Here is a 27,238-nt window from a genome sequence, read left to right as displayed (position 1 = left end):
ATTAAATATAACTCAAAATGCAAGGGCCCCCGAAGGGGTCAAGCATCCTGGCCCCAAATGAAGACAAATTCCTAGCTACGCTACTGGTTCTGGGCAAATCATTCCTACTACGTCAAGTCAATCTGCCTAGTATCTGCTTCCAAATCCTTCGTTTGAAACAATCTCTTAATGTATTTACTTTTTCTTGCGACACTTGGCAGTTTTTAGCCTTCAATACTGATGTCCATTTCAATGCTTTTTTTTTTTTTCGAAATTAGTCATAATGTTTGTTTTCTTGCATTGATTTGCTGCTTGCATGCCATATACGGCGGAAGTCTGCGTGACTTTGTCTTTACGCATTACCAAGTCCGCTATCTCCTCCTTGCCAGACCACAGATTTCATCCGCAAAGCGCAAGTTAGTAATTCTTCTTCCGCAAATGTTTACAGTACCTTCGTAACCATCAAGAACATCCCCCCATTATCCGCCAAGGAAGATATTGAAATGTGTTGGAGGAAATAAGATAGCTTTGACCAGTGGCGTAGCTAGCCATGTGCGGGTGGTGCGTGCCGCACGGGGCATCAAGCGATGAGGGGCATCAAACTGAGCATTACATTTCTCAGTAAAAACTGCACGCATTGAACATACATGAACAAACAAAAACTGCTGCATTTGATTAAAAAAATATTTATTTTGCAACTCTGTTAATATTAGGGGCTTTGCTTAAGATTGATAAGTCTGGCTGGCGCTCATAGTGCTAGCTCAGACGGAGAAATTGTCTTCTCTGTTTAAAATGGTTGACGGCAGGGATCAAAGGGTCCTAAAGGTAAAAATCTGATAATAAAAAGAATCTTTGATATTATTCATTTTCTCTCAAAGCATAATATGGCCCTCAATGGGTACCACGAACGAGTTGAATAGGAATTGTAAAGACAAAATCTCTTAAGTAGGTGGATTGTTAGTTACCATGCAGTCTTAATTTTCTCACCTATTATGGTTTCTTGGCCCCTTCCCTAGTCGGAAGGGCAACGCTAAAGCCATTATTACCTTCAATGAAAGTGTGGGCTCTGATCTGAGGATTAGTGCAAAACATCAAAGGCGTATTGGCCACAATAAAAAGAAGCCAAGCGAAAAAGGTGAAGATTCTGTATAAACACATAAGAACGAGCTACGATTGAGATTTATTCTTCCTTGGACGTGATAGTTCAAGAAACAATCACCCGATATGATCATATCATGATGTGGTTGGTGAATATGAATTTTGTCGCTCTCCCAACTATTGAATCCTCAGATTGAAATCAATCCTGATATTGTCATAGCGATATTGACAAAAACAAAAATTCGTCTGGAGCGAAAGAGGCGTCAACAATTTGTGGCGATTTCTTCAGAAGCCTTTGAAGTTCTTAAACAATGACCTGTTTGAAATCTTGAGTTAAAAAAAAAAAAAAAAGATATCAGCTAGAATGCCACTAGATGATTCAGTTCTAAATATGGTCTAAATATTCGTGATGCCTATTGAACAGATTCTGCTTTGAGAGAAAAAGAATGATGTCCAAGATTCTCTTCAGGTAGAATTAGCAGATTTTTACATATTTCTGACAATTGCGGAAAGTATGGCTATATGCGAACGATGTTTTTCAGACTTAATTAAGTTGATCAATAATTAATACCAGTGATATATCAGTGATGGTTTTCACTATCTAGGCAATTGGTGGATAACAGATTTCGATAAAATTATTGTATAATAACGTATTTTCGCTGTTTTATATCCGAGGGGGTGGGCATCATGAGGAGATGCCGCACTAGGCATCAAGCACCTTAGCTACGCCACTGGCTTTGACTCTCTACAACTGATTTTAAACTCAGTCCCCAATGTTATTGTTGAGTACACCGCTCTTGTGGTCTGCTAGTGAAGGTTATGGATTACTTTAACTATGTTTTTGTTTATATTGTGGCCTACTTGTCGATTAGTGACCTAGAGTTCCCCATGCCAGACGGGCCCAGACTCTCTCGAATGCATTCTTGAAATCAACAAAGAGAGATTCTGTTGGTGTTGAAGGTATTTCTCGCTGAGTATCCTGGGTTTAGGATGTGTTCCTTTGTACTGCGGCCTGCTTGTTCATTTTGATATAATTCTGTCTGCTATCGGTCTTAGAAGGTTTAGTTCAAATTGTAAGAGGACTTGGCTAAGATATGGTTTACCTTTGTCTATGAGTGCGGTAGCTCTGGCAAAGCTGCGAATTGTCTTTGACAATCTGATGATGAGACTTTCATAGTAAATCCGTTCATTCATGCCATCTCTAATTTATATAGTTCAGTTCAGTTAAGCAATGATTTATCGATAATATATTAGTAGCAAAGTACATAATATCAATAATCCTTAGAAATTGACTATAAATGAAGATCTAGATTAGACGATTAGTAGATAGATCTGGACTCTAACTCTAGATCTATATTAAATATTAATATGATAGATCTATCTAATAGGCTATTTATTTTAGGTGTGTGATGCATAGAGACTAAACTAGAGATCTAAAGCAAGAGCCTGAAGAGGTATAAATCATTATTATTATAGTATTATAAGTATAGATGTAGATCTAGTAAGGCGGAAAACAGATTTCCCATTGAAAATGCATTTTTGAATGTCAATATTCATTATCTCTGAAATTAAGCCACCTGTAACGTATTTTTTAGATCTGATACGTAGATCTATGTTTGTGTAAGCTTCATAAGCAACATTTTGTGGAAATTCGTTTTTATTAAGATTTTGTGCACTTGTGAAATTCACCAAGTAGGCTATTCACGACAGAGAGGTTTTACTTGTGGTTTTATGTGATCCCCTTTGAAAAGGTAAGAAACATATTATTTTTATAGTTATATGAAAAAAATTGCCTACTTATCATTAAAAAATGGTTGTTGTAAATGTTCAAGGAAAAAAAAAGTAAATTGAATGGTTCGTTTGTCCTAGAATTAAAAAAAAATAGCCTCGATGCAAATACGAAAATTGGCTGTCGCGAATGTACGCTTGCCGATATTTATTTATTTACACTTAAATATTACCAATTTTAATTAGGAAACACATATTTTTATTTTAGAAATCATATTGCTATATTTTCGTACTTAAAAAAGGGGAAAAAATATAAAAAATAATGTTTTATTACGTTTTTTATAAACCAATCGGAAGTGGTGTCGTCGAAATCGGAGGGCTTACGCTTTTTTAAAAACTTGTTTTTTCAATCATTCGCTCTGAATCCTCGAGAAAGAAACATCGCTAAAAGCGATCTCAGTCCGAACTATCCATAAGACAATAGTTTTTATAATATTATCAACTATTAAGGTAATTATTGTACTTTAATACTACGTTGTCGCTTTCGAACAACCGATTTTCGAATAACCGGACATCGGCAATAACGCACGCGTGCTAAACAGGCTAAACGCTACACAGCGTGATGCCGCATGGAGATCGATATATCTTAATTTTAACTTATATTTTATAATCTAGACTAGATCTAGATTATAGAATACATAGATCTATAATCTATTATAATAGAGATTAGACCTAGCCCTAGTCTAGATCTAGTGATTATATACTGTCTAATAGAGGCTAGATCTAGATCTAGACATTCTAGAATCTAGATCTAGAAAAACTTCTACGGCGACTACGAGTGTTTTTTTCCTTTGTAAATTCTTTTTACTAACGCCAAAAAAACCAAGATCGGGATTTAAGATTGGATTGTAGATATAGACTCTAAATGTTTAGATTAAAATTAATTACGGTATTGCTAGATTAGATCTAAAAAAAATGCTGACCGGTAAAAAATCGAGTGCTGTAATATGTATCACTTCCATTGTTAGATCTAGACAGTAATTTAGATCTAGGTCTAGAGGTACTAGTAGATCTAGACTAGTAGAGATACCAAAATAACGCAGATACTACATTTTTCTTTATCTAGACACTAGATCTAATAATACTTGTTATGTTTGTGATTTATAGATCTAGACTAGTCTAGATCTAAGACTAAATAGTAAATTCTAAATCTCTATAGATTACTATAGATATAGACTATAGAAGAATAGATCCACTTATCATCTTATGACTTAAACTTAAGACATCGTTAAAAATAACAACAAACACATATAAACCAAATATAAATGTTTTTATTTCTTTTCTCAGCAACATTTACAACAGATACAAAAATTGAGATTATTTGAGATAGTAAACAGAAAACACCATGCACTTCTAGCTTAAGCCTATTATTAGGTCTAGAGTCTAGACCTCAAATGCCTAGATCTAGAAATGATCAAGAACAAGATCTATTTATATCTTGATAATAATTCATTTAATATTAGATCTTTTCTAGTCTAAAATACATCTAGATCTATATATTATACTGTATTTATGTAAAAAAAAATGAAGATAAATATAAGAAAAAAAAAGTGACTTTTTATGGTAGGGTGGGCCGAAGAGGAGACTTATTTATTAGTTATAAATACATTTCAAAGTTGTTTGTTTGTTTTTTCAAATGTTGTATAAATATACTTTACTTTGTGACACAGTTTTATGTTAATAATATTGTGAATTTGTGAAATTCATGGAATATTGGACATATCTTCTGTGAATTTTGGATTTTTCAATATTAGGGGTAAGTGTGTTTGATCTCATTTTTTTATGTTAAATACTTGTCTGATGATAATGAATTTACTTTTTTTGGATTCCTCTGTTCTTGGGCATTAAAATTGATACATTATATGTCAAAACTGATAATGGTTTTGTTATTCAGGATGATGATAAAGTATAATTTGCAACTTTTTTTTTTACCGAGGGGGTGGGGTCTGGGGGGGGGGGGGGCTCAATTAATAGGCATAAATGTCTTAAAACACATGTTTATATATTTTTTTCAAATGTTCTATAAATATACTTTACTTTGTGATACATTTTTCTATTAATAATATTGTGAATTTGTGAAATTCATGGATAATTGGACATATCTTCTGTGAGTGATGGATTTTTCATTATTAGGGGTAAGTGTGTTTGACCTCATTTTTTCAAGTTAAATAATTGTCTGCTGCTTCTGATTTTATTTTTTTTGAATTCCTCTATTCTTGGGCAATAAATTTGATATATAATATGTCAATAATAGCCAATTTGAAATTGGTCAAAAAAATGGTCCTAAAAGTAGAATGTTGAGAACTCAATCTGTTTTCCGCCGTAATTATTATTAAGTAATAGTTAAAATTAGTAATAATTAGTTAGATTCTAGATTCTACTCTTTGCCGCGCTTGACGTGACTTGACTTTGCGTTGTAGTTGAAAAAGTTGTCATACGATACGCCCGTCAGTTGTACGGTTGTCACCGGTTGTGTAGTAAATAATAATACATATAAATTATAACATAATAATAGTATAGTAAAGTACTTACTATAGACTATAGATAGATAGTCTTATAAACTTATAGTACTCAATGTATTATTGTTGTAATAAACGGCTTTAACAGTGTAACAGTAGATCTACTAGTACTAGTAGTACTAGATGAGTAGAGGAGGTTCTTAAGTTATATTTTGAACACTCCATCGAATTCTCCTTCCTTGAATGGGTCGCTTTTTTTGTTTGTAATTCATATGTTTTTCAATTGCCATTGACATGCTTGCACATGGGAAAACACCCGGAGAAGATGGCATTCCTGCTGAAGTAATTCAGTTTATTCAGGCTGGAAAACATGCCCTAATCAAACCACTCCATGAACTGCTAAGCTTGTGCTGGGAACAAGGAATGGTCCCCCAGGAATTGAAAGACTCCAACATTGTTACAATTTATAAAAATAAAGGCGACCGCTCTGATTGTAACAATTACAGAGGCATCTCACTGCTTAGCATAGTCGGAAAGGCTTTTGCTAGAGTATTACTAAAGCGATTACAGATCCTGGCAGATCGTGTTTATCCAGAGTCGCAGTGTGGCTTTAGGGCAGGTAGATCTACAACAGATATGATTTTCTCTCTGCGGCAGCTACAGGAGAAGAGCAGAGAACAAAAGCAGCCCCTCTTCATAGCTTTTATTGATTTGACCAAGGCCTTTGACCTTGTTAGCAGAAGCGGTCTGTTTGCTGTACTAGAGAGAATCGGCTGCCCAAATAAGTTAAGAAAACTAGTGTCAGCTTTTCACGAAAATATGCAGGGCACCGTTCAGTTTGAAAGTTCTTCCTCCAGGCCATTCTCCATTAAGAGCGGTGTAAAACAAGGATGTGTAATGGCCCCTACACTATTTGGCATCTTCTTCTCAGTCGTACTATCCAGTGCTTTTAAATCCCTGGAAGACGGAATATACATCCATAGCAGATCCGATGGAAGGCTCTTTAACCTGGCACGTCTTAAAGCCAAAACGAAAAGGCGTCGTATCTTGATAAGGGAACTGCTGTTTGCCGATGACGCGGCACTCGTGTCTCACTCACAAGGAGGTCTACAGAAGCTAGTGAACACCTTAGCAGCTGCTTGTCAAGAGTTCAGCCTTACTATAAGTCTCTCCAAGACCGAAATCCTGGCACAAGACGTCGCAGAAATACCTATAATACAAATTGGGAACCACACCCTTTCAGTGGTGCAGGAATTTACCTACTTGGGTTCAACAATTGTCAGTAACCTAGACTTAGACATCGAGCTGACAAAAAGGATAGGAAAAGCTACCACAGCATTGGCAAAACTCTCCAAGCGCGTCTGGGAAAATGGTAAATTGACCACAGCGACCAAAATCCTAGTCTACAACGCCTGTGTTGTGAGCACTCTCCTTTATGGCAGTGAAAGCTGGTCAACATACATGTACCAAGAGCACAGATTGAATAGTTTCCACTTGCGCTGCCTGAGACGCATAATGGGCATCTCTTGGAGGGACCATGTCTCCAATCAGGAAGTTTTGAGATTGGCCAATATGAACAGCATGTATGCTCTCCTGACACAAAGAAGATTACGCTTGCTCGGACATGTCACCCGCATGCCAGATGGTAGAATCCCGAAAGATATCTTATATGCTGAGCTTGTGGAAGGAGTCAGACCCAAGGGCCGCCCAAGACTAACATATAGAGATGTCTGCAAGCGAGACATGAGAGCCTCAGGCATCAGTGAAAGTATGTGGGAAAACATAGCCAAAGACCGGAGTGCATGGAGACAGACTGTGCGTGCTGGGACAACCCTTGCTGAGAACAAAAGAATTGAAGCGGCTTTAATCAAGAGGGAAAAAAAGAAAGCTACCCTGTCTGCTAGCCCTAAATCAGAGGCATACACATGTACGAATTGTGGCAAAGTCTGCCGTTCTAGAATTGGCTTGATTAGCCACACCAGATTCTGCCCCTTCTCAAGATTAAGTTAAAACCAGTGACTCACTTGGGCGCATCCATTGCCTTTCGAGACAAAAGGAGCCATATATATGTTTTTATGTTTGGAGCTAAAAATGATGTTTCGGGACTGCGCATGTCCAATGTTAGATAAGTTCCGGTAATTTTGTTCCGTTTTTCCAAAGCAGTTGGCAGTTTTTTAGATTCTCGGTAACCATGTGTGTAAAGCTGTTGTTTTAACCTCCCCGGCAATTCATACCCATATAAGGGATGAAGGCTATATTATGAGCCTGTCTGATCGTAGGCTGATGGGCATATCAAAATAAGCTTCCAAACATCTTTAGAAAGACATTCCAATCACAATTATACCGTTAGCTGTTAAATAAAATTTAAAAAGGGGGTGTCCAACGAATAATAATGAATTCAGCTCATTCTCCTTCCTTGGACACAGCAAAATCGTAATAAGAAATATTATTGGGATTAATAAATCTATGATTTTTTCAAGGAATAAACATGACATAGATTGAGATATTATATCTATAATATATATATAATTTATGAATGAAAGAAAAAGTGCGGGCTGCTAATATGAAGCCAGAGACCATGCCCACTGCAGGTGATCACTCCAGATGAGCTGGCGGTGAGGAGCAGGTATACACTTTAAAGCATTTAGTGTCACAAACTATCAAACAGGCAGTGGAGGAAAGGGGGAGAGAGTCATGAAAAGAATTATAAGCATCTATGGGATGGAGGGGGTGTTAATGTGTCACAAACGAACATTCCAATTATGAATACAAGAAGAGGGTCCTTGGATGGGAATTAAAAGAAATACAGAGAAAATAAAAGTAGCCAATGTAGCCTAGTTGAAAATATCATGTTTATTAAATTATAATAATTAATTTGTAGATATTTAATCTATATAGATTTATTTCTGTCTGTTTCTACACATAGATTACATAGGTATATAAATAATAAACTATAAACGATATATATCGAGAGAGTTAGAGAGAGAGACAGAGAGAGAGTATATGAGAAAATAGACTATAAATACATAATTGCAAAAGTGAATATCTACTTCTTTTAATACAATCTAAAAAAATTTTAAGTAACACAGATATAATTTATTAGCAATTACATAGTTGTGTTCAACGACGGTGCTCACTGTCCAAGTGAGGAGAAAGCCCAAAAACTGCGTTCAATATATGAGCATGAAGTGACCCACTTTATTTTAAAATAAAACCTTGACTATGAGTGGTTATTCAAAGGAATACAGCTATTTTTATAGTCCTTTAGTTGCAGATTAAGAAGCTGCTTTCATTTTTTTTGTTAGTTAAACCTTCACCCAATAAAAAAATAAAATAAAAATTTGATCTAGTTCCAGTAAGTCGGTGTTCAGATATAAGAATCTACTATAGATCTCATCTATCAGTATCATCTAAAAATTAGGATTAGGGAGGGGCATTCAAAGAGAATATGGTTTAAGGTTTCATTAGGGTGGGTGCAGTGTCTGCAAAGGGGGAGTTGTGTGGAGTTTATTTTGTTCAGATGGTAATTTAATAGAGGTGTGTGTCCTGTTCTTAGTTGGAAAATTGTAGATTGTTCTTTGTGGGGGAGGAAGTTAATACTGATCCGATCCTCTTTGACATAATATTTTATTGTAACTATGAATAGCGAAACAAAACAATATATTATACTTTTAATGACAAATGGATGACGAGCTTAAAGATTCTATGTTTCCAGTTTTTTCCTAGGACTAACCATTATAATTCAAACTTTAAAATAGTTGCGGCAGGGCTTTTAACCTGTTTGTTAGGCAAAAATGACTACATTAGACAGCCTTCGATAGAAGACTTAAAAGTAAAGTAGCAATTAGATCTATACATAAAACACTGAACCATAATCTGCAAATACAAAAACAAAATTTAATAAAATACTCAGAAAGACACAAAGAAAAAGGCACATTCCTCATTCCATATATGCTAAGAAAAATTTGTACAAATGCTGCTTCTTCCCTAGCACTATTAGAGCATGGTCCATGGAATGGGTTGCCTGAGCTAGCCAGGAAAACCAGTGACTTAACAAAATTTAGGTCATTGGTATATGCATGACTAAATGCATGACGCATAGGACATAATCATCTTTTTTGAAGTAATGTCTGTATTATATAAGATAAGATAAGATTTATAAGATAGATGTAGTCTATTTATTGTAGGTTGATAATTAAATGGCTCTTATTGTCTGCACTGGTTAACTAAAATCTAATATTATACTACTCTACAGACTGTCATGGTCTCTTACTATTGTTAGTCAGTATGAGTAACTTAGTAATTGTAACAGAATAATCTAGATATCTACTACTACTATCTAGGTCTAAATCTATATATATTATATATAGATCTAGATTTCTAGACTTGAACAATGATTCTGTCAGTCTGACTGAAGTAGATTGTAACTACTTGTCTTTCATACTGTAACTGCTACATAGTCTCATCTGCCACCTACATATTTTGCCCATATCCAGCGCAGACATAACCATTTTCCACTAGTGGTTGATTCAGGCTCTCTTTTCTCAATCTCCATCTGTCTTGTTTGGAAGTCGCCTGCTGCTGTTAAAGCAAGTTGGTACCTAAGCTTGTATTAAAGTGTTTCTGGGTACACCTCTGCTATGCCAACCATCTTTCAGCTAACCAAAAAAAGATTGCCTTGGCATACAGTTGTCCTTTATACAAGATACGTTTCCTGACCAGTTGTGGAATTATAAGCAGTCTCTCTGTACTTCAATAACATCATTATTTGTAGTGCAGACTTGACTAACAAAGGTTTCCAACCATTCATTTTTTTATCAGTCATAACATTAGACTACCATGTTGGACAAGTACACAAGTATGCAAGCACAGTGAAGCAAAAGTCTATACTGTTGTAGTTTACATACACTAATCAAAATAAGGTCAAGATGTTCTGACCCGTGGTTTTGTAACTTGATTGCATAATGGCCATATGTTGAGTGAACTTGGTTAGTTGATGTTGCAATAGCAGAGGCAATCAATGGGATTAACATATCAATGTTTAATTTCAAAGAGGAGACAGTTTTGTTTACAATGTTTTTGTTTTTTTAATTTTTGTTTCTTCTGGCTGTTATATCAAACTGCCTAATGTTACTATTTTTACTGTTATTAATACAATACTATGAATAGCTGTAGTATTGTTTATTTGTTTGGTTTTTGCTACTGCTAGGATAGAAATCTAAAGAGAGTAGACATTAAAAGTAAGGCACTCTTGTCTGTATTGTTGTTGAAGTTTAATTGGGTATCATATGAATAGAAGTAATTATAGATAAGATTGATTAGAAAGATAAATCTAGGTAGTAGATACAAAGTGGTTGTTCCACAAGAATTCAAATTATAATATGTAAAATCCAAATTTTCTAAAATCACTTTGATTTCAGACTCCATTGATAGCACCAATATATATATGCAGTAGTTTTTTTTTTTGATACACATACTATTCTTTTTAAAGACTTAAAAAAAAAAAATGAAGTTGCTAATTTGATTTGCTATCGTGGTTATTGTTATTATTTAATATGCTTTAACATATTGTAAGAGATTGAATTTCATGATATGGCTTTCACTAATCATTATAAATGTTTTCCCCCAGTTCTTAAGTCTTCGCAATGGTAGTGAAAAAGAAAATATCCAAGTGAGTGAGGTAGTCTGAAAGCAATGGGTTGCCTGAAGCAGTTCTTTCAATTTCCTTTTTGGGTCTTAATTTTCAACTTCTTGTTTGTCTTGCAAGCTGGAGTTCCACGCATAAGGAAGGAAAACCACTGTCATCACACAGTTGGTCGACTTCAAGACGTATGTATTTAGTTAATGCTTCTTTCATCCAGCTGCATGTCCTATAAATTATGTTAATCTAAATATTTTTAATAGACTTCAAGACTTCTAATGTAGATAATAGAGTTTACTGTTTATAAAGCTGAACTGTTTTTAAAGCTAAAGCTTTATGTGGACCTAGAGTTTTTTTTACCCTAGCTTGGGAGGGGGGGGGATACTGGTGTGTGATGAGGTTTTGATATAGTTGATCTTGAATTTTTTCCAACTAAACATCCCCTGAAAAATATATTAAAAAACAATTAGAGACACCAATAGACAAAATTATGGTTTGAATCTGAGCCTTCAATTTTTGTCATTAGATACTTGGTCTTTAGATAATTTGTCTTGATATGTTTTGTTTAGATATTTTGTCTTTGCAAGCCTCTTATCTGTGTATATTTTTATTAGCACACTTGCTAGTTACTTAGCGAGATAACAAGAAAGCAGCGAGTGACACAATTTTTTGTTTTGTTTTGTACTTTGCATTCTTAGCTCTGCTGAAAATATTAGACAAATATTTTAATATTTAATCTTAAAATTTTTTATGTAAATTCCCAGGATGTGTTTTATAACGTCCAATTGGACTCAGAACATGTGATAAGGAAACGTGATGCTGACCAACCCCTCCGTATTCACTTACACTTTGATGACAGTATATCTGAGTTGAGTTTGGAAAGGCAGATGGTCGTTAAAGTGAGTTTATTTTTCCAGTGTAATCGTTCACTTTTACACATTAAAGACAAGGTCATATCACAACAGAACAAATCCTAAACCTTTGGATACTCTGTGAGAGCTTCAACACCAACAGAATCATTTTCATATCTTTATTGAATTCAAGAAAGCTTTCAACAAAGTATGACATAGGACACTCTAGGTCGACAATGGAAAAGTACAATGTAAATCATAACACAATAATAGTAATCCAGAACCTCTATAAGTAGGCCAAGTGTGGTTCACTTCAACAATAACATTAGAGACAAGATTAAAATCACAGTTGGAGTGAGAACTACTGGCCAGAATTGCACAGTCCACAGCAGCACTTGCAAAAATCAAAACAATCTGGAAAGACAATGGCATAGCCCTCGCCACTAAAATCAGACTATTGCGCTCCTGGATCATGGCCACATTCTTATTTTATGTTTGCAAATCTTGGATGCTGACTGCATGTCTCGAGAGGAGGATTCTATCAATGGAATTGAAATGCTACAGAAAAATCCTAGGTATTACTTAGTTACAAAGACTGCATCAAAAACAAAGAGGTTAAAGACAGGATTAATACAGCAATAGGAACCCACAATGACCTTCAAACTACAAGAAAAAAACGCAAGGTTAAACTCGATGGCCACATCACAAGTCCCCAGAATTTTTTAAAGGAAAATGAATGGGCTACAAAAGTGTAATAATTAAAATAAATTATTCCAAACAAATTTTTAAAATTAATTTTCAGCTTAGCACGGAAAACGGAAATATATATAAAAACTTCATTCGAAAATTGATATACTGAAAGATTTAACCTTTTAATTAAACATTTAATCCATTATATATATTCAAAACTAAACACATTCTAGCACTTCAAATTTCATAAAAGATGAAAAAATTCACTAAGAAATTGTATTATTTATATTTTTCCAGTCTTGGGAAATAAACTAAAAAAGAGGTACCACTAACATCTTTTTTTTTAAATGTGTTGGTCCTGCATCCAATTTACTACCAAAACAAAGAACAATCACTCTCATATCCGGAAAATAAAAATTGGGAGAAATAAAAAGTTTAACATAAAAAGTGAAATAAATCTTATATACCAAGTTTATCGCTGAGAGTATTGCCTCACTGAAAGAGTTAATTAATACTTAACCCACAAACTTTCATTACCCGATCATATCAACAAACGTTTTGCTTCTGTGGCATTCTAGCCAATATAATTGAGCAACTTTAAACAGTTAATTTTTTTTATTCCAATTCATGTTTGAGGTAGTCAATTTTTAAACTCATTAACATATAATATATATATATATTTATTGTTGTTTTTTTTAAGGCTCATGTACAGGAAGCAGCACATTTTTGGGAGTCAGCCCTCAATGTTCGTCGCTCTGCAACACCCATCAGACTTCGCCGAACATGCATGTATGGTGTTAGATACAATAAAAATTCAACCTATTGTTTGCAAAGCTGTAAGGAAATAACTCTGTGTGGTGCTGTCAGGGTTCCCGAAAAACATCTGGATGTGAGGATATTTTTTTTTTCAGTTCTCTCACCTGTTCTGGTATTTAAAGTTACTTAAAATAATAAAAGAAAGTTCCAACATTAAGATGAATAATTCTATCGAACATTTAATGTTTATTCTTCATTTCTAATGAATATCATATAGAGTAGTTTATTTAATCCGAATATTACATGAATTCGAACACTCACTGTTTTTGTGGTCATTACATCTTTATTTTGATATTTAATATGAAACTAGCGTGCTTTATAATGTGCTTGTCCATTTTCCAATGATTCTTCCATTTAGCTATCTTTTTATGTAAGAAAAAAGAATTTCAAATTTCAAGTTAGGTTATTGTTTTTTCCTATGTTACCAGGATGACTTTACCTCTTCCTAGGGTTAAGACTATATTTTTTAAATTTAAATCCGAAAATCTGAATTCAAATCTGAGTTTATTGATGCCTAAATATAGAGACTGTCTGAAATAAATTATGGTGTCTGGAATCAAATTTCTTCTTCTTCTTCATTCTCATTGTTATGTTGGAGTGTTCAGATGACTAGACCAATATATGAGATGAACTGCGCAGTGGTTTCCAAATCAGGGAGCTCTTTATATAGTTTTCTTTCTATTGGGGTGTTTTTGGGCCAGTGTCTTATACGGGCCTCTTGGTAAAGAGAGCAGTTTTGGAGAACATGGTCAGCATTCTCTGGTGATACTCCACATGGGCAGATTTCACTGGTTCCAATTTTGAGCTTCCGGTACATGTGTTGTCGCATCCTTTTGTGTCCGGTCCTGAGTCGAAAGATTAGACGTTGGTCTTGTCATCTTTCTTGTGATTTGGATGAGAGCTCGTCCATTTCTCATTTATTTTATTTACAATTAATTTCTTCAATTCTTCTGGATAGAGTGCAGAGTTTATTTGTGAGTTAGTTCTCCCACTCTTGGCGAGTGTGTCAGCCTTCTCATTTCCTTCTAGTTGTATATGAGCTGGGTATCCATTGAATAACAGTTTTTTTTGCTGTTGTTGTTGAGCTTTGTAAGTGCTGTTCTGAGGTTTTTAATGTAAGAGGAATCAGAGTTTAGCAAGCTTTGGAGGGTTGTTTTCGCATCGGCTAGAAAGACAATCTGACTGTGTGGGGAACTTGGATGATTTGCTAGCATGGTAGCTTCCCTTTCTGCTCTTTGGCTGTCAGAGAGCTCTCCAGTTATAATGGTAAAGACACATTCGGAATCAAATAATGTGGGTCAAATTTGTCTGAATTCAATGAAATAACATGGCCTCTTTGACCTTAAATATAATAACAAATATAGGTTAGGTGTACAAATATAAGTAGTCATTCTTATTCTCCTTAAACTAAAGAAGATTTCGATACTTCATTTTCTTTTCTATGTTGAACCATTGTCAAATAATGCACTGTTAAAGTCAAACTTTGAAATTTTGGCCTATAGATGTCCGAATAGCATTAACTACTCTTACAAGTCTAAAATTTCTAATATTCACAAGATCTTATCTTATATGATACAGATGTTACTTCAAAAAAGAAGATGATTATGTCATTTAGTCATGCATATTAACCAATGACCTAATTTCTGCCAAGTCACTGGTTTTCCTGGCTAGCTCAGGCAAACCATTCCATGCTCTAATAGCGCTAGGGAAGAAAGAGCATATGTACAAATTTGTCCTAGCATATGGAATGAGGAATGTGCCGTTATCTTTGTGTCTTTCTGAGTATTTTATTAAATTTTGTATTTGAAGATTATGGTTCAGTGTTTTATGTATAATTCCTACTTTACTTTTAAGTCTTCTATCCTGAAGGCTTTCTAAATTTAGTGATTTTACTAAAGGTGTTACTCTAGTCAAATGTGAATATTCGTTTGTTATGAACCTCACTGCTCTATTTTGTGTCTGTTCCAGTTTCTAAATGTTTTCTTGACTTGAGAGGTCCCAAACAGAGGATGCATATTCTATTATTGGCCTAACCAAGGTTATAAGATAAAGTTCGGACCAATGTTATCACATCCCATTTCTTTTATACTAACTATATATAATGACATATTGATAATGTATAAATGTTTCTTGTCTCAGTTTTCACTAAGATCTAAACAGGTTGGTCTTAGATATATTTAATTTTGAACCTTTGATACAATCTCTACCACTATTTCGTTATTTATTTAACATTTCTTCTTATAGGTGTGTAGGTATTGGGATCGAAACTTACAAACCTACATAGATGATGTGTCCTCATCACCTGGGATTGATGCAGATTTCATCCTGTACGTTGCCAGCAAGCATTCAGAAAGGTGTCAACAAAAGGAGACCATAGCCTTTGCAGCTCATTGTCAGCAAGAGGCAGCTCTTGATAGGTAACTTTTTATCTTGTACTTTGTATACCTATCACTTTATAGATATAAGGAAATCTGTTGTTTCTTTTTGTTTCTGTAAGCTCAGAATTGTCCATTATATGGTCCACAGTTTCAAACTCACTCTTTGCTCAAATGATCTTAGGTTTATTCATCTTACAGTCTGTGTATAAAAATACCATCCATATTCAACTTTATATATAAACTAGATGATGTCCATGCTAGCGCTACGGTTGAAATAGTTGGTTGGTAGGTATATATATATTAGATGGCTGCCTGGTCGTGCGGTTTGCGCGCTGGACTGTCGTTCGGATTTATCGGCGGCCGAGGGTTCAAACCCTGCCCGCTCCCATCCCCTGTCGTCCTGCGGGAGGTTTGGACTAGGAAGTAAACTATCTTCAACTCTGAAGGAACATCCGAAACATGTAAAACATTTTACAAAAAAAACAACATATTTATTTAACCTGGAACACTCTTAACTCTTTCTCTCCTAATCAAGGATACCATCATTGATTTTATCCCATTTTGCAGCCTAATGAACCATATTATCGTCAATGCTTAAAAAGTCAGTTAATTTGTTTTCTTTATTTACAAAATACTTTAAATTGCTTATAAATAAATTGTGAGTAGTTTCCCTTTGAAAAAAAAAAATTTCATTGTGTATTTACAAAAAACTATGTTTTTAAAGAGTGGGGGCTAAAAAAGGCTCCATTTTTTCTATATTAAATTTTTATAGGGGTGTGACATGGGATTTTGGCCTCAAGACAATTAATATCAATGTTTTATATATGCTATTTTTGAAAATATAATTAGCTATCATAAAAAAGACTTTTTTATTCGATATGGATCATAAAATATTTCTTAGATCTAGTCTAGATCTAGTTTTAAGGGAGACTTAGTCACAGTTTGTAATTTTTATTTTTAAATATCATTATATAAAATAAACTTTTATTTAGGTTTTATAAACATCAATTAGTATTTTCTAAAAGGGTGTGCATTCTCCTTTAATAGTATACCAAATATAACATTTTTTGATAACAAACAAAAAAGTTATTAACGTTTAATCATAACAGGGTAGTGAAATATAAATGAGCAAAATGAATAATTCCGCCAGAACGTGGAAAATAATTATGCAGAGAAAGAGCTAAACCCATCCATAAAACGGCCCGCATTACATTGCTTCCCCATCCCCAACACAATTTTCTAGCCCTCAAATTCTTTGTCCTTTTTTTTTGTCTCTTTCATCCTACAAATGAAAGGGCCCACAGCCATGCACAAACACTTCTTAGGCCCATATTTATTTTTATTTTGTCAGTCCTAGATCTAGAGAGGCACCATCTTCACAAACTGTTTTGTAACGCCTCTTCCCCACAAAAAAAAACATGTACAAATACTCATTCTTTTAATAGGCCCTTAAATTCATTTTAAAATTGTTCTACACATTATCGTTCACTACATTGTAGTAATTATGACAAGAGCAGAAGACCAAAAGAAAACTTAACTAGGCCGCCGGCGGACAACAGATTTGTCTGCACGAAATGCAGAAAAATATGCAGGTCTCAAATGGGTTTGTGTGGTCATGTGAAGCACTGCACTCACCTTTAATCTTCAGAATCAATGACATTGCCATTTATGTTCTCCACACACACACACACACATGCTTTTATACAGATGTTAAAACACATTTGATAATCACAATTATCTAAGGGTAATCCCTCCGAGTCACTCTGACATTTATCTAGACCAGTGATTCCCAAAGTGGTCTATATAGACCCCCAGGGGTCTACGAAGACTTCCAAGGGGTCTACGAAAGTTAAAAAGGGAATTGGGGGTCTATGAGATGTGCAAGGGGGTCTACGATAAAGAATCTTAATTCATCATGTCGTGACTTTAATTATGACAATTGGAATTTTTTTCATACACACATTTATGATTTGTACCTTAGAAAATCCTTAAAATTTTTATCCTGCTGATTGAATGAAAAATTGTTTTGTTTAATTTAATAACTATATTTAAATAGTGTAGTTTTGTCTAGTTATAACTTAAAAATAAATAAATGTAAACTGTACAGCGTTAAATATTTGAAATTGAACTTCATTACTTCCTTGTCAAACAAGCGAGTGTTAATGTGCCATTTTTTTATGATGCTATGAAACCAATTAAGCTGGAGGATCATTTGAGATGATACCACCCTAATAAAAAGATAAAAGTTTGCAACACTCAAAGATAAAGTTCAGAATACACCCACAAAAACTCTCTTTGACATGACATTGAGAAAATGATTATATTAAAATACTGAAAACCTACACATGATAGGCAAATTATTGATTTTACTAGCCATTGAAGAAATAGTAAAAACTCTTACACAAACTTATATCATTAAAAGAATTTCATGTTTGGGTTCTGTGGCCGGTGTCTTGTTTTGGGCCTCTTGGTGAAGGCATTGGCGGCATTCTCTGGTGACACTCCAAAAGGACAAATTTCAATGGTCCCAATTTTGAGCTTCCGGAACATATGTTTTCTCATTATGATTTGTACGGTTCTGATGTGAAAAATTTTAGGTGGTTCTATCGGGATAGTTTATAATAGGTTTCATCTTTCTTGTATATCGAATGAGAGCTTGTCCATTTCTCGTTTTTACAATTCACTATTAGTTTCTTCATTTCTTCCTGATAGAGTGCTATGTTCAAGTGTGTATTTGTTTTCTCACATTTGGCAAGTGTGTCAGCCTTCTATTACCTTCTATTTAAACATTGGAGAACAGGTCACACAGTATGTTTTGTACAAAATCTTTTGGATGTTCCTTCAGATTATGTGGATAATAACATCCTAACCCAAATCTCCCGACGGATGATGCGAGCAGGCAAGGTGACCACCTAACATCAGTCCAGGCATCATGAGTTGTTTCATTTAGGATACATCAGAGTTTGTCAAGCTTTGAATGACTATTTTTAATATTGGTCAAGAAAATTTTAACTGTTTGGCGAACTTGGCCGATTCGCTAGCATGGTAACTGTTAGCTCCAGTGCTCCTATTTCTTCTCTGTGGTTAATTTTTAAATTATTTTTTCTCCATTGGGACATTCAATGAGTATTCCAGCTCCTCCGTTTGTGGTGGCTTTCTGAGAACCATCCATGCAAACTCTGACTCATTGGTTGTTAGGGTAATGGATTTGTAGAAGAGCTCACTCAATTCTTGAGCTCTGTTGGAATATAGTCAGATTTTTCTTGCTTCTTATATAAGTCTTTGCAAACGACATATTTCTGCAAACAACAAATTTTTCTATACAGCTGGCTGAGTCAACCTTGTCTGGTAATGATGTATTTTTTTATTCAAATTATTATGGCTCAAAAAATCCACGAAAAACTGCTCTTTGTGAAATCTTTTACTATGATACTTAAGGCACATTAATATTTAATGTTTTGAAGAACTACTTCATAAACCAACAAATCATTATATGAAAAATAATCTCCGTAGCAACGGATGGTGAGCTTGCAAACCTTTAAAAAATGTGTATAGTGATATTAACGATACATATTAACTGTTATATAATGGTTTAAATTTGAATTTTGTTAATACATTTATTTTAAAAAATTAATTCAACTTAAAATGTAGGTTTAAAAAACGTTTTCACTACTCGTGTCACTGGTTAGAAATTATTTTAAACAAAATGTGTAATTTGAAATTGATGAATTTTCAAAAATTCAATATAACTATAGCAGGGGGTCTACGGATAACCAAAAAACATGACAAGGGGTCTACGAGACAAAAAAGTTTGGGAACCACTGATCTAGACCTAGGGGAGACTTACATGAACGTACTAATACTGTGACGAAATAGACATAAATAACAAAATGGAATGAATGAAAGTTGTGCACCAAAAAAAGGTGCTTAAGCAGAAGGAATTATTATTTAGTCTTTTAGCCATTAAAATCACCATTTTGTACGTTCCTTCTGATCATTCCGAATATAAAATCGTGTTTGGTCATTTGAATCGCTCCAGTTTTGATCTTGAAAATGGCCTAGTTGTCCTAGGCTTATGTTAAGTAAGAATAGGTTAAATTTTTTTATTTGCTGTTGTAAAGAACTTGGGTCAGTTCTTAGTGGGGTGAAATACGATGCCCCATCTGTCGATCATTAAAAGTGTACAAGTATTATAGGTATGATATTAAATGTATAGAGTGACACTGAATGAGTGCTAATCATTTTTAGTATAACGAGTGCATGTTGCAGCTTAGGGTATGATTCACTGTTTATGTTCAACATGAAGGAGATGCCACAGTTGTCAATTCTTCTATATTAATTATTGGTTATTATAGATCACAATCAACAAAGGAGTAGAAACTTAGTATTTATTTACAGGATATAATGGGTCACACATATAATATAAAATACACAATCATAATATACTAAAAAGTATTAAATGTGCCCAAATTAAATATTTAAGGGTGCTTAGACTAAATTTAATAATGTATTATCTCAAGGTATCATCAAACACCTTAGCATTATCAAAATATTCAGCTCACACACATAGAAAGAATAATATCTCCTTACTCTAAACAGAATAACCCAAAACAACCACCAACACCCTACTCGGACCAGGTCAGCTCTCTAACTGACTAGACTGACCTCTGGATACACATACACTTATTACCCCCTTTGAAAAAGTGGAGATAAAAACAATTCAAAACTCACAACTAATATAATAAACAAACACACACACAATCTCAAATCTTACACACCCCTTCTCTTGACAGTTGTCCACAGAAAGCAGGAGAATTAGTGATTATATATTAGGAGTGATTAGGACCAAGAATTGTATATTGTGTATATATTTATATATTAGCATGCCTGACACTATGAAGTTTTGTAATAGCTTTGGTTCTATGTTCTGCATCTCCTTCCATGTCTCTCTCTCTCATATGTCCATTGACTTTTGTCGTAGGGGTGCTGTGAGAGCTCACGTAACCTAATCCCTCCATTTTCCCCCATCAGCAGCTGTTTTTAGTAGGATATCAAGAGATAAGCCAGTTCCATTCTTGTTTATTGTCAAATCAACTTTTCTTCGGACAACCTAAAAATTTGAGTGAAATACATACAAACTATATTGTTAGACATTCTTTTAATTAAGCCTCTTAAGCATAAATGTTTGAAGGACTCAAGTTTGGATCCTGGTTAAAAATTAGCAGTTTGTAATGATTCCTGGTTACATTCAGGTCCTAATAGTCATCAGGTGTTACGTTAAATTTTTTTTTGCTATTTTGTCTGCATATACAGTACCCTCATGTGTCCTTGACCTAAAAACAACTTGCTGCTCAGGTAGGGTAAAAGTACCCTTTCAGAACTTGCTGCTCAGGTAGGGTAAAAGTACCCTTTCAGAACTTGCGATGAATGGCAGCAACAATGGCCGACAGGTTCTGAGGGTATTGTGGCTAGCACAAGGATCAACACCCTTTAACTTCCTCTACGCATGTCAGGTACCCATTAGGGGTGGACGCAGGAATGTCTTAAAATCAGAAGTTTAAAATCCCAGTCAGATACTTTACCACTTAGTCGCCATAACCCATAAGAGGAACATAAAAGGAAAAGTAAATAGCTTTTTTTTTAAAATTCATAACATTTACTTTCTACATTTAAAGAACAGAATAACTGCCAAAGCAAATAAACTGTTTTTTTTATACTTGGAATGCACAAATACTTAGGTTTTAATTTTTCATTCACCTTTATTAATTACATTCTTAGCACTGAATATTAAGTAGAAAGTTCTGACTGCTTTGACTAGCCACCTATTGAGCAGAAACAGAGTACTTAAGATAATCCATGCTGGACTTAAAATGCATTTCTTTCTTATGCAGGCCTGTGGCTGGCTATTGTAACATATGTCCCAGCATTATTTTAGCCTCTGTCTACAATACTAAGCAACTGCTGACTACCATCAAGCATGAGATTCTCCACGCTCTGGTCAGTGTTAGTTAGTTCATACCATTTATTTGTACATGAAACCTTGAAACAAATGAAATATTTTCATAATGCAAGGAAAGCTCTGATATATGTTTATTATTATTATTATTTCTCTTATTTAATAAAGACATTTTCTTTTATATCAATTTTTTTTATAACCGTATATATATATTTTCTTGTCACAAATCTTTGTTTCTAATTTAGTATAGGACATTATTTATCAATTTACCTTATACTAGTAGTATTATATTAATTTTGATTTTGATGAATATATTAATTACTGGCACCGTTTATTTTTGTTAATATTATTACAAATTTTTATCATATTTATTTAATTATAATCATATTTCTTATATATTACAATTTGTTTAAATTAAATGTATTGTACGAACAAATCTTTTGTTTTTTCTGTATTTCTTTTTATGGTAGGGGTTTACAGCTGGACTTTATGCATTTTATCGCAATTCACTTGGTGAGCCTCTTACTGAAAGAGATCCTATAACTAGACAACCAAGGAACTTCAGTGCTCAGTAAGTGTTTAGGCTTTTTCTTTTGAAATATTAACAATTGGACATGAAACATTAACTGTAGCACATAAATATTGGTTTCTTTTGGAATTTTAACTTTTTACCTTAAACATTCATGACGTGGCTTGTCATGAGTTTAAAATCAGGTTGTTCCCACCCCCCTTTTTTTTTTTTAAATAAATGCTTTTAAAAAACGATTATGGTAAAATTCACCAAGATATCCCTTTCTTTCTCTCACCCCCCCCCCCCCCCCCCTTAATTTTCCAAACTGGTCCAGATAAGTGATAGGAATCATGGCATATTGAGAAAGCTTAAAACAATGGATGGCTGCCTGGTCGTTAGGTTTGCGCGCTGGACTGTCGTTCGGATTTATCGATGGTCGAGGGTTCAAATCCTGCCCGCTCCCATCCCCCGTCGTCCTGCGGGAGGTTTGGACTAGGAAGTAAACTATCTTCAACTCTGAAGGAACATCCGAAACATGTAAAACATTTTACAAAATATTTCAAATCACAAAGATTTATTGCTGTTTGTCTAGATCTATTACAAACTTATGACTTATCCAAACTAAGTGATACAACTATACTTTGAAGTGATACAACTATACTTTGTATAAGCTTTGTTTTTTTTTTTTAAGCATTATTTATGTTTCCTGTTTTAAATTATTTTTATATTTTTCTTGTTATAATTTTGTATGGCACTGATATATATTTCACAGAATATTTTATTGTTTGTCATTTAACTTGATACATTGTGACAGAGCCTTAAAAATTCAACATTATGGCCATTGTTAGTTTGCCTTCTGGCATTGACAGCCCCCTTTTTTTTTTAAAGAATGTTTTTTTTTATATGTTAATACGAACTCCACAACACATCATAAATTAGCTAAAGAAACTTGAAAACAAATAAATATATATTATATATAAATATTTTTTTTTTTTCAATGCTTATTTGGATGCTATTTAATGAATTGTTGTATATCCTGCAGGATACAAATTGTAATTTAATTTTTTTCAATCATTTCATCTGTAAATCAATGTATTTCTTGTTGCTATTCAGAATGAATGTATTTCTTTTGTTTCAGAATGAATGTATTTCTTGTGTTTCAGAATGAATGTATTTCTTGTGTTTTGAATAAATGTATTTCTTGTGTTTCAGAATGAATGTATTTCTTGTGTTTTGAATGAATGTATTTCTTGTGTTTCAGAATGAATGTTTTCTTAAGCAGTACCAACACAGTGAGAGCAGTTTTCAGACCCAACTGGCATCAAATTTCGGGTGTAGCAACCAAGAAAATTTTCATGATGGTCACACCAAAGGTTGTGGTAAGTTTAGAGTTTGTATTACATTATGGTAAAAAAGTACCATTTCTTATCTGCCAACTTATTATTTTGAGTTATATAGCATTTAACCCAACATCTATTGGGCTAGAAATTGGTACAATGTGATATAAAGCTACCAGTAGTTATTTTTTTTAAACTTTAAGAAGAACTCTTCAGGTCTTGTTCAGAATGAGAATATAAACAGGATTATCAATGGTCGTTGACTTCTAGCAACAAACTGCTTGTTGACAACTAAACTGCTGTAGGCGTATTATATTTCAACTTAAAAAACTTGAAATAACTTCTTTTTGAACAAAAATAAGTATAACTTTTATTACAGTATAGATAAATTTAACTTGAGATGAAATGAAATAAACTTATATTTATAAACAAATCTAACACACATCACTCTGGCATCCTAAAGTTGTCTGTGAACCCAAGACAGCTTACAACAGTGCTGCTTATCTTGCATCATTCACATTGCACCAACCAATCGCTAACTTCTTCCTGCTGTCACCATAGAAACATTCACACACACACACACACATACTCCATAATACAGATATACATTTTTTTTTTATTAAAAACCCATTGATTACAGCTCTTTTTTTCTGTTTCGGAAATTGAGTTATTATGAAGCTTGTTTTTTTGTTATAAAGGTATTAAAAGAAATATATATTTTTAGAATATTCATTTTAAAATTTAAAAAATTACAGTAACTGTTAGCCATACCTTTTACTTTCATATACCAGGAAGAAGTCAGACTTCATTTCAACTGTTCTTCTCTGGAAGGTGCCGAGCTTGAGGATCAAGGTGGTGATGGCACAGCCGTGACCCATTGGGAAAAGAGAATTTTCGAGGTAAGAGGATCTTTAACTATCTCATCTCTGCATGTTTTCACATTAAACCTTTTTGAGTATTTTTATTCTCAATCATAAGTTTTCCATCGGCCCAACTTGCATTGTAAAATTTATGTTTTTAATATTCCTACACATTTTTAGCGCTCTAAGGGCATCTTGATTTATAAATAAAAAGACAATTCTACCTTGAATAATTATTTAAATTTAAGTTATATTTAAATAATTTACATTTTGCTTATCAAATTTAAAAAACAGCAACTAGATGCATGACGTGTAGGACGTAGGATCATCTTTTTGAAGTAACGTCTGTACTTAATAAGAAGATAATAATAATAAAATCAGTGATTTTTAGGAATCTCTAAACCTAAAAAAGAAACACCAACTTGAAAAAATTACTCTGGAATCCTCGATACACTATAATGAATCTCCACCCTGGGACGAAAGCCCTCTTCCTACTATAAGGGACCATATTGAAAACATAAAAAGAAAATCTGATTACAGACCAACAGAGCTCAAGGAAATAGTGAACTGTTTTCTACATACCAATTACCCTAGCAATCAGTGGATCAGAGTTTACACGGATGGCTCATCCCATAAAGCCACCACAAATGGAGGAGCTGGAATACTTATCGAATGGCCAGATGGAGGAAAACTAGAAAAATCCTTTGCAACTGGAGAGCTCTCTGACAGTCACAGAGCAGAAAGGGAAGCACTAGCACTAGCTGCTACCATGCTAGCAAATCATCCAAGTTCCCCTCACAGTCAGATTGTCTTTCTAACAGACGCAAAAACAACCCTCCAAAGCCTGCAAAACTCTGATTCCCCTTATATTAAAAACCTCAGAACAGCACTCACAAAGCTCAACCACAACAGCAAAAAAACTGTCATTCAATGGATACCAGCTCACATACAACTAGCAGGAAATGAGAAGGCTGACACACTCGCCAAGAGTGGGAGAACAAACTCACAAGTAAACTCTGCTCTCTATCCAGAAGAAATGAAGAAATTAATTGTAGATAAAATAAATGAGAAATGGACGAGCTCCCATCCAAATCACAAGAAAGATGATGCTTACTATAAGCTATCCCGACAAGACCAGCGTCTAATCTTTCGACTCAGGACCGGACACAACAGAATGCGACAACACATGTTCCGGAAGCTCAAAATTGGAACCAGTGAAATCTGCCCATGTGGAGTATCACCAGAAAATGCCGACCACGTCCTCCAAAACTGCTCTCTCTACCAAGAGGCCCGTATAAGACATTGGCCCCAAATCACCCCAATAGAAAGAAAACTATATGGAGAGCTCCCTGATTTGGAAACCACTGCGCAGTTCATCTCATGTATTGGTCTAGTCATATGAACACTCCAACATAACAATGAGAACGATGAAGAAGAAGTGATTTTTATTAATTGACAAAGCTTTAATAGCTTTCTCCTAGGCTATTGTCTAATCCATTTTGTTGACATGTAATTAAAAAACCCACAAATATTTCATTTGCATAGCTAATCGCAATGTTATCTTAAGCTCAAGTTTTTTAGGTCATCCAGTAATCTGTAAAATAAAGTTACATGATAGAAACAAATATTTATGTGTGACTTTGGCATAATGACTTGTAGATAATTAACACTACTTATTTAATTCAAAGGCAACTTTCAACTAATGCTAATAGAACTTTGACATGATAATGAGTTAGTTTTACCTTTTGCGCTAAATGTTCATAGCAAGTAGAGATTTAACTGTTGACAATATAGAACCTCGAAACATTGATCATTCCTTTCTGAATGCTGCAATTATCCCACCTCAGAGAAATCCTATGACAACAACCAACTCTAGCAAACACTCTCAATGACAGTGATAAGCAGTTGTGAACACCATGCTATTCTACTATGATGTCATCTTAAAAGAGACTCAGCAGTAAAAAAATTGCTAGAAGCAACAGAAACTCTGTTCATATTTTTGTACCTGGCTAGAAACAGCAGTAACTCTGTTCATATCTTTGTTCATAAATCTTTTCTCTGTGTTCTAAGGATAACATTATGAACACTACAATTTTTGTTTTACAAAGTTTTTTCTGTCTACAATTTTTTTTACATGTTATTTCTCCCACTTCACATTCTCGATCGAGTTGAAACTTTGCACAATTATTCATTGTTCCTAGCAAAATATGAATCAATAAAAAAATTAACCATTTAATTAATTAATTAGTGGTAATTAATTAATTCAGTTTGATATTGATTAAGGAAACTAAATTTTACAGTTTGATATATGTAGCTATGAAAACACAGTTTTTCCCCTTAGATAATCTTTTATATTTTGCTTGTTTTTAAGTTGTGAATGTTTTGTATAGTAGCATTCACGTATCTCAAAAATTGTAATTATGTATTGTCAGAATGAAGCCATGACAGGAACCTACACACACAACTCTATATTTTCAAGGATTACATTTGCCATGATGGAAGATACAGGGTAAAACTTTGAGTACAAAATATTGTAATTTATAGGGACACCATAAATTAGAACTGTGCAAAGACTGTCTCAATGTCCTTGTGATTTGTGACCTTAATGAGCACCTATACAACTTATTAATTAAACAGGAAGGAAGGAAAGTAGGATGTGTGGCAGAGAGTCGAAGTAGGCTTCAACTTGGCTTGGCTACCTATCAAGGGAGCTCGAGGTTTGACACCTGACTCAAGCAGAGTTGTGTTTAATGAGAGTCTAAAGGCAGCATGGAAAACCTTCTCCCATATACCCTCCCTCCCCTTACTGGTTCACCAATTGGACCATAGCGCTCTGAGCATGCTATAAGCATAAAAGTCGCACTAATAAAAGCT

General features: G+C 34.2%; 1 protein-coding gene across 2 annotated transcripts in view; it reads left to right on the top strand.

The window, feature by feature from the left end:
• Window positions 1-1,952: 1,952 nt before the first annotated feature.
• The window catches only part of LOC106054814 (leishmanolysin-like peptidase), a 39,769-nt gene continuing 14,483 nt past the window's right edge, over window positions 1,953-27,238 (top strand). The window contains exons 1-10 of one of the 2 annotated variants that reach the window (XM_056004173.1): window positions 1,953-2,037; window positions 10,954-11,153; window positions 11,730-11,864; window positions 13,207-13,395; window positions 15,567-15,739; window positions 21,592-21,697; window positions 22,127-22,227; window positions 23,429-23,546; window positions 24,296-24,403; window positions 26,797-26,873. In XM_056004173.1, the coding sequence (XP_055860148.1) occupies window positions 11,019-11,153; window positions 11,730-11,864; window positions 13,207-13,395; window positions 15,567-15,739; window positions 21,592-21,697; window positions 22,127-22,227; window positions 23,429-23,546; window positions 24,296-24,403; window positions 26,797-26,873 (1,142 nt within the window). In that variant the 5' untranslated portion in view covers window positions 1,953-2,037; window positions 10,954-11,018. Of the gene's footprint in view, window positions 2,038-2,375; window positions 2,532-10,953; window positions 11,154-11,729; window positions 11,865-13,206; window positions 13,396-15,566; window positions 15,740-21,591; window positions 21,698-22,126; window positions 22,228-23,428; window positions 23,547-24,295; window positions 24,404-26,796; window positions 26,874-27,238 lie in introns of those variants that run through there. The other variant, XM_013210848.2, reaches the window with a different exon arrangement.

Source organism: Biomphalaria glabrata, chromosome 11 (assembly GCF_947242115.1).
Source record: "Biomphalaria glabrata chromosome 11, xgBioGlab47.1, whole genome shotgun sequence".
Lineage (NCBI taxonomy): Eukaryota > Metazoa > Mollusca > Gastropoda > Planorbidae > Biomphalaria > Biomphalaria glabrata.
The sequence above is the reverse complement of the archived record's forward strand: the minus strand, read 5'-3'. Positions and strand labels throughout refer to the sequence as shown.